The 8376-nt window shown below is 45.6% G+C and overlaps 1 protein-coding gene across 1 annotated transcript; it reads left to right on the top strand.

Moving 5' to 3' along the window:
• Positions 1–7684: 7684 nt before the first annotated feature.
• On the top strand, positions 7685–7840 carry LOC101596869 (60S ribosomal protein L39-like). The gene has a single exon (XM_004652256.1). The coding sequence runs from the start codon at positions 7685–7687 to the stop codon at positions 7838–7840; it is 156 nt and encodes a 51-aa protein (XP_004652313.1).
• The last annotated feature ends 536 nt before the right edge of the window (positions 7841–8376 follow it).

The following is an 8376-nucleotide window of genomic DNA, read 5'->3' as shown; positions in this document are numbered from 1 at the left end:
GACACATTACAATAAAACCACCTAAATATTGGAATTATTTATACCTCTGTACAACACCTGATAGAATTACCAAGCATATCCCCATAGGTTAACTTGCTTGGTTTTGTTGCAACAACCCTGTGAAATGAATGTGTTTATCCCTAGTGTGGTAGTTTGTATGGATGGCCCCCAATATGTTCAGGATTTTAATAAAGTTTGTCATTTAGATCTGCACCCGCCTGGCTTTGGAGGTGTCACTGTGGGATCTTAGTGTCCACAGGAGTGGGAGTGATTTGGAATTCTAGTCTAACGATGTGCAAAGTGCCTGCATTCCGCCTGGAGTTCTTCCAGCGTGCTTGCTGCCTTGCGATGGCTTGTGGCTTTCTCCCTCTGCTTGGTGCTCTGAAAGAGACCCAACTTTTCCTGCCATTATGGAACTTCCCTTCTATCTTCAATAAATTCCCTTTCTCGCCGGGCGTGGTAGCGCACGCCTTTAATCCCAGCATTTAGGAAGCAGAGGTAGGAGAACCACTGAGAGTTCGAGACCACCCTGAGACTATACAGTGAGTTCCAGGTCAGCCTGGGCTAGCGTGAGACCCTATCGCAAAAAACCAAAAAATAAAAAATAAAAAAATAAATTCCCTTTCTCTATAACTGTGCCTGGTTTGGAAGTTTATCTCAGTGACCTGAAGTTGTCTACTATACCTTGATGAAGAAATGAAGCTTGAGAGTCCTTGAATGACATGCTCAAGGGTGACAGAACAGGATAATGGGGGAGGACGGAATCGGTTGTTACAAGAGAAAGCAGCACATTCAATGGCTTACAGATTCTCAGGGGTCCTTGTGCGAGATAGTACAGGAGAATTCAGAGATGAGCCTGGAAATTGGCATTTAAAATAAGATTTCCATGAGATTTGTAAAATAGAGTCAGTTTGGAAAATTCTGGTTGTAGTTATTACTCTCCAGTCTCGTTGTGGAAGTTGCCTTAAAACGCTTTAGCCAGAGGTCATTACGAGGTAGAGATAGGAAGACTGTGTGTGGCCAGACTGAGCTACACAGGAGTTCAAGGCCATCCTGGGCTCCAAACACAACAGCTTCTTCCATCTTCATCTGAGCATCAGTGGCTATGTGCAGAATCCCTTCAAAACTGGGTCTGTGGAATTGCTCATGGAAGGAGGGGGTGGGACGGTCACTGACCCCTCACATCAGGTTGCAGCTGCTCCCTCCCACATCTGCAACAGCTGTATGTAATTCCGCCCCACGTGCATGTGTCTCCAGAGGCGCTGGAGCACACAGTGTATGGAAAGTGACCGGAAGAGAGGGCTAGCGGCTGTGCAGCTGGGGCAAAGTCATAATGCATGCTAGGGTGGAACTTTTCAGGGATGTGGTCTTTTGGGGTCACCTATGCTTCTTTAAGTAACCGCTCACCTATGTACCTGCAAATAAGCCCATAAGCCCGCCCCCAAAGATGCAGTCCCTCCAGGAGGCATTAATTCCCAAATCTCCATCAGCTGGGAACCTAGCATTCACAACACCTAAGTTTATGGGGGACACCTGAATCAAACCACTACAATGACCATCCAGCAAATAACTCCTGAGTTAATCTCCAGCCAAGATCTAAGAATTAAATCGCAAATTTCTGTACCACCATTGTACTATAATGCTCAAAAATTTTTGGCAGGTGTCCCACAGGGCTGTGGCCAGAAGTAGTAGTTACAGCACAGAGGAATTTCCTTTGTGTTAAGGTCTTTGTGGAGGTCAGCATGTTTAGTTATTTTATTCATTAAGCCTTCACTATATACTGTAACTTAGAAACTGGCCATTGTATGTGCTGTTACATAAACAACCAAGTAAAATGCAATGTATGAACATAAGGAATGGCAGTTCACCTAACAACAACCGCACTGACTCAAAGCTCTTGGTGTGGAGGCTCTCCTTCTGGTACTAGGACACAAACTCGATATCTACCATTCAGAGAAGTGGCTTGACCATTCCAAACACATTTCTTTTGAATTTCAAGAACAAAAAAAAAAAAAAAAATTACAAAATGTGCTCTTTTACTGACTCTAGTTTTTTGTGTTTTTTTTTTTCTGGCTTTTCAAGGTAGGGTCTTCTTGGGACCCCTCCTCACGGAGGGATTCCAAATCTCGGGAATCGAGCGAAACCCCAAAGACTGACACAGACGCTTCTCAATGCAATGCAGCAGGAGGTGTTTATTGAAGTTCCGGTGCACCGAGGCTCAACACAGGTCCTCACGCAGGAGGGGTGAAGAGCCCGAATAGCAACTCTACAGGGTTTATATAGAGAAAAACCACAGAGCTAGGGAGGGGGTCTTGCTCAGGGGACTTTCCATATAGAGGGGATTCTGATTGGAGGAGTCCACGTGGCGTTGCTTGGCTAGGCCAAAAGTGACCACAGGCAGGGTGGTGGCTTCCTGGGTTCCAGGAAACAGAGACAGGGTTCGGGAGCTAGGCAATGGAGCAAGGTTCAAGAACAACAACAAGTCGGTTAGATTCTCAGGGCACGGGCGAACCAGAGATTATCATCTCAAAATGGTTGTTCTTTGGTCAATTTGAGGCAAGCAGGCAACGTTACAAAAGCTAAGAAGGCAGGTTAGCATTGTTTTTAACCTTACAAAAACAATGGTCATGACGTCGTCTAAACAGGAACAGGTGCCACAGCAGCTCCTTCTCATCTTCCTGAAGGTTCATGTGCTCTTCTAAGTCATATGGATATGTGTCCTACATGGAGCGACTCCTGGAAGTGACCTAACAATTCAATTTAAAATACTGTGCTATTGTTGCTATATTTTTTTAAATTTATGTTATTTATTTATTTATTTATTTATTTATTTATTTATTTATTATGACTCAGAAGGCACCATGGTGCTGAGAAGAAGTGACAGGAGTGCTCAGCACTGAAATATCTCTATCACATCTTCCAAGGCTCAAGTTCCATTGCAGAAGAGGTGGCAGAAAGAATGTAAGAGCCAAAGGAAGGGTAGGACTCCTTACAACGTGCTCCTCCAGACACAAAATGGCCTGGATGTCCATGACCTCACAGTGCCTGATACTGCCTACACAAGACCATCATAGTAGGAGGAAAAGATCAATATTAGGTGAAGACAGGCTTCCAAGATGGAGTCACTAAGGATAGCAGGATGGTGACAGAGACATAAGGAAGTGGATTTTCTCCATTCCTCAAGAAACAGTCCAGCCATTATCCCTTCCTTGACTAACAATGCGCCAGGTCATGGTTTCCTGACCTTTATCTCATAAATTGCCTGGTCACTGTTCTTGTCTCACACCCTAGCTATCTTAGATCTCCCCTAAAGTTACCTTTTTTTAAATTTCATTTTTGTTATTTTTATTTATTTATTTGAGAGCGATAGACAGAGAGAGAAAGAGGCAAATAGAGGGAGAGAGAATGGGTGCTCCAGGGCCTCCAGCCACTGAAAATGAACTCCAGACACATGCGCCCCCTTGTGCATCTGGCTAACGTGGGTTCTGGGGAATCAAGCCTCGACCTGGGGTCCTTAGGCTTCAGCAAGCGCTTAACGGCTAAGCCATCTCTCCAGCCCACTTTTTTTTTTTTTTTTGGTTTTTCGAGGTAGGGTCTCACTCTGGTACAGGCTGACCTGGAATTAACTATGTAGTCTCAGGGTGGCCTCGAACTCTCGGTGATCCTCCTACCTCTGCCTCCCAAGTGCTGGGAATAAAGGCGTGCGCCACCACCCCCAGCTCTTTTTTGCCTTTTTTTAATTCAACTTTTCCCTTCCTTATGTTCCCCCAACAGAACCAGCCCTATAAAGCCCACTATCTGAAAATTCATGTTGGCTGTGCTCTGTTCCTGTGAGCCCATACTGGCATCTTGTGCTTTTCCTCAATAAAAGCTTTCATCTTTGCCACACAGTGGTTTGGTCACTCCTGAACCTTACAATCATGACATCAAAATAAAAGAAAGACTGGTTGAAAGGGGGAGGGGATATGATGGAGAGTGGATTTTCAAAGGGGAAAGTGAGAGAGAGCAGGGGAATTACTATGGGATGTTGTCTACAATTATGGAAGTTGTCAATAAAAAAAAATTTTTTTTAAATAAAATTTGGGCTGGAGAGATGGCTTAGCGGTTAAGCGCTTCCCTGTGAAGCCTAAGGCCCCTGGTTGGAGGTTCGATTCCCCAGGACCCGTATTAACCACATGCACAAGGAGGTGCAAGCATGTGCAGTTTGTTTGCAGTGGCTGGAGGCCCTGGAACACTCATTCTCTCTCTCTTTGCCTCTTTCTCTTTCTGTCTGTTGCTCCCCCCCCCCCAAAAAAAAAACCTAAACAAAAATAAAATAAAGCTTATTTATTTATTTATGAGAGGAGGGCAGAGAGAGAGAGAGAGAATGGGCACTCCAGGGCCTCCAGCCACTGCAAACGAACTCCAGATGCGTGCGCCCCCTTGTGCATCTGGCTTGCATGTAACCTGGAAAATAGATCCTTAGGCTTTGCAGGCCAGCGCCTTATCCACTAAGCCATCTCCCCAGCCCTGTTGCTATTTTTCTTTCTCTTTTCTTAAAAAAAAAAATCATTTATTTACTTGAGAGAGAGAAAGAGGGAGAGAGAGACAGAGAGAGAGAGAGAGAGAGAAAGAATGGGTGTGCGTTCCCTATATAGCGCACACCTCCCCCTGTTCCCACCCCTCCACCCCCCCTCCCACCCGCAGGGCTACTTCCGGCTCTGAGCCCCAGGGCCGCGCACGCGCCGGGGCGCAGCCGCCATCTTGCCCCCAGGCCGGACCGGATTTCCGGTGGCCGCCATTTCGCCCACGGAGGACGTCCGCGGCTGGGTAGGCGTGGGGTCTGGCTCGGTGTGTCCGCTCCCCGCTGGCCTCCGGTGGGCACCAGCATGTGCCGCCGGCTTACGTGGGTCCTGGGGAATCGAACCTGGGTCCTTGGGCTTCGCAGGCAACTGTCGTAACCACTGGGCCACCTCCCCAGCCCTTTTGCTGTTTCCATTTTAGGAAGGCGGGTGGAAGCAGGCCCAACTTGCTGATCTCAGTGACCTCGTGTACCCTGCTGTCTGTGAGCTATTCAGACTTCCGCCTCTAAGCTGCCAAGGTAAAAGGAAACACTGGGTTTTTTGTGTGTTTTTTTTTGTTTTGTTTTGTGGTAGGGTCCCACTGTAGCCCAGGCTGACCTGGAATTCACTATACGGTCTCAGGATGGCCTCGAACTCTCGCTGGTCCTCCTACCTTTGCCTCCCCAGTGGTAGGATTAAAGACGTACGCCACCACGCCAGGCAGGAAGCACTGTTTTACAGTTGCTTCCTACAAAGTTCTTTTAACCCATTGTATCCGATCTGATTCTCTTAACATTTAGATAAGATTTGGTTATCTAGAGGGTATATTTTTTAAAAAATATTTTATTTATTTATTTATGTTATATTTAGAGAGAAAGGCAGATTGAAAGAATGGGTGCTCTAGGGCAAACAAACCCCAAATGTATGTGTCACCTTGTGTATTTGGCTTACGTGAGCACTGGGGAATTGAACGTGGGTCTTTAAGCAAGTGCCTTAACCGCTAAGCCATATCTCCAGGCTTATATACATAGTTTTAGGATTACCGCAAACTCATGACAATCCTCCTACCTTTGCCTCCTTGCACCACCACACCTGGCTTAGATACATTTTATTTTATTTTATTTTATTTTATTTTATTTATTTTATTATTTTATTTTATTTTATTTTATTTGGGTCTGGAGAGAAGGCTTCGCGGTTAAGGCATTTGCCTGCAAAGCCAAAGGAGCCACGTTCAACTCCTCAGGACCCACGTAACCCAGATGCACATGGTGGCACATGCGTGTGGAGTTTGTAGTGGCCAGAGGGCCTGACATGCCCATTCTCTTTTTTTCCCTCTCCTTCCCTCCCTTTACCCCTCCTCCTCGTCCTCCTCTTCCTTCTTCTCTCTCCCTCTCAGATAAATAAATAAATAAAATATGTATTTATTTGCAAGCAGAGAGACAGAATGAATGGGCATACCAGGGTCTCTAGCCACATGTGCCACTTTGTGTATTTGTCTGTTTACATGGGTACTAGAGAATTGAACCTGGGTTGTTAGTCTTTGCAGGCAAGTACCTTAACCACTGAGCCATCTTTCTCCAGCCCTAGATAGTCACCTTATAATGCGTAGGGTTTCTGGGATTAGGTTTGGTTATCTATTTCTAACCTTCTAGTTAGTCCAAGATGCCCTGTCTCCATTAGCCCCATAACCCAGCCTGGAGTCCCTTCCTGAGGCCTCAGAGGAAGCTGCCTTGATCTCATATACCTACCCCATAGTTCTTTATATGCCAGGGCCATTTGTGCCTTCCTGAGAAGGGTGATATTTTTAGTTCTGTGAGGAGTATCCACAGTGGATGAACCAAATGTATAGAGTGTGTCCTTCCCATTCCCTTACCCTTGCCAACGTTTGTGGGGTTTTTGATGGCTTGAATAGCCAGTTTGAGATGAAACAGATTTTCAGTGGAGTTTTGATTTGATTTGCATTTCCCTGATGGCTACGAATATTGAACATTGTTTCAAATATTTATTTGCAATGTTTTCTTTTTTATTTTTTACATATTCACTTATTTGATAGAGAGCAGGAGGGAGAGGCAGAGAGAGTATGGTACACCAGGGCAAACGAACTCCAAATGCATGCTTTGCTTCATGCATCTAGCTTTACATGGGTACTGGGGAATCGAACCTGGGCTGTCAGGCTTTGCAAGCAAGTGTCTTTAACTTCTGAGCAATCTCTCCAGCCGCCTTTGTATGTTTTTGGGAATAGAGTATACCTACTTTAGCCCAGGCTGGCCTGGACTCCCCATGTAGCATAGACTGACCTGACACTTTGAGTCGTCCACCTGCCTCAGCTCGCAAGTGCTAGGATGACAGGTGTGTGCTGCCCCCTCTAGCCTTGTATTTCTTTAATTTTTTAAATTTTTTATTTATTTATATGAGAGAGCAAGAGAGGGAAAGAAGCAGAAAGAAAGAGAGAGAGAGTGAGAAGTGGTCATGCCAGGGCCCCCAGCCACTGCAAATGAACTCCAGACACGTGTGCCACCTTGTCCATCTGGCTTATGTGGGTACTAGGGAATCAAACTGAGGTCCTTTGGCTTTGCAGGCAAATGCCTGAACTGCTGAGCCATCTCTCCAGCCCAGGCCTTCTATTTCTTGAGAGAGCTGTTTGACAGTAGTTTAACTGTTCTTTGATGGGACTGTTTATGGAGCTCTTGCCATTGAGTGTCTGGCCACTTGTTGCCCTTGCTTCACTTTTGCCTTTTTTTGTTTGTTTGTTTGTTTGTTTGATATTTCGAGGTTGGGTCTCACTATAGCCCAGGCTGACCTGGAATTCACTATGGAGTCTCAGGGTGGCCTCGAACTTATGGCAATCCTCCTACGTCTGCCTCCCAAGTGCTGGGAATAAAGGCGCGCGCCACCACGCCCAGCTGCCTTTTGTTTTTTTTTCAAGGTAGGGTCTCACCCAAAGCCCAGGCTGACCTGGCTGGTCTCGAACTCATGGCAACCCTCCTACCTCTGCCTCTGGAGTGCTGGGCATTAAAGGTATGCGTCACCATGCCCGGCTCACTTTTGCCTCTTTTATAATCTGTTTCTTTTTTCTTTTATAACTAGAAGCCCTTGGATCTCTTCTCCCGATACTGTGTGTCTCCTTCCCTTCATTCTCCACCATGGCTTCTCACAAGACCTTCAGGATCAAGCGGTTCCTGGCTAAGAAACAGAAGCAAAATCGTCCCGTTCCGCCGTGGGTTCAAATGAAAACTGGTAACAAAAACATGTACAACTCCAAGAAGAGAAACTGGAGACGGACCAAACTGGGTCTGTAAGGAATGCACGGTGTGGCACATGCTTCTGCTGTAGGAAGGTCTTGTAAACTTACTAGATCAGTTTAAGATGATTTTGTTTTCCACGCCTGTTGTTTTCCTTTCGTTGCTTTGTAGAATGGCTCAAGAGTAAAGATATGAAACCTTTTGGTCAGAAGAAAAGTTTGGTTGTGTATTAAAATGTAACAGTTTGTTATTTTCTTTGTTTTGTGGTACTGGGGATCAAACTTAGGACCATGTACATGCTAGGCAACGATTTTGCTGCTGAGCTTTACCCAGGGCCTTTAACAACTCCTTCCTTCCTCCCTTTATTCCTTCTTTCCTTTATTTCCCCTTTGTGTCAAGATCTCAACATGTTGCTCAGGCTGACCTGAACTCATCATTTTCCTGCCTCAGATTCCTGAATGGTTGGGCATACACCATTAAGCCTGAGTGACAGAAGTTTTATAGTCAAGACTCCATTTTAGTGCTACAGTTCTACATGACTGCTAAGTTGTTGATTTCTCTTTCACCCAACAACGGCCCTCTCTGGTCCTTCA

The sequence above is a fragment of the Jaculus jaculus genome, chromosome 11, assembly GCF_020740685.1.
Source record: "Jaculus jaculus isolate mJacJac1 chromosome 11, mJacJac1.mat.Y.cur, whole genome shotgun sequence".
Lineage (NCBI taxonomy): Eukaryota > Metazoa > Chordata > Mammalia > Rodentia > Dipodidae > Jaculus > Jaculus jaculus.
The sequence above is the reverse complement of the archived record's forward strand: the minus strand, read 5'-3'. Positions and strand labels throughout refer to the sequence as shown.

What these genes read in the sequence shown, in the direction of transcription:
- LOC101596869 (XM_004652256.1), top strand. Translation starts at nt 7,685, where the DNA reads ATGGCTTCTCACAAGACCTTCAGGATCAAGCGGTTCCTGGCTAAGAAA.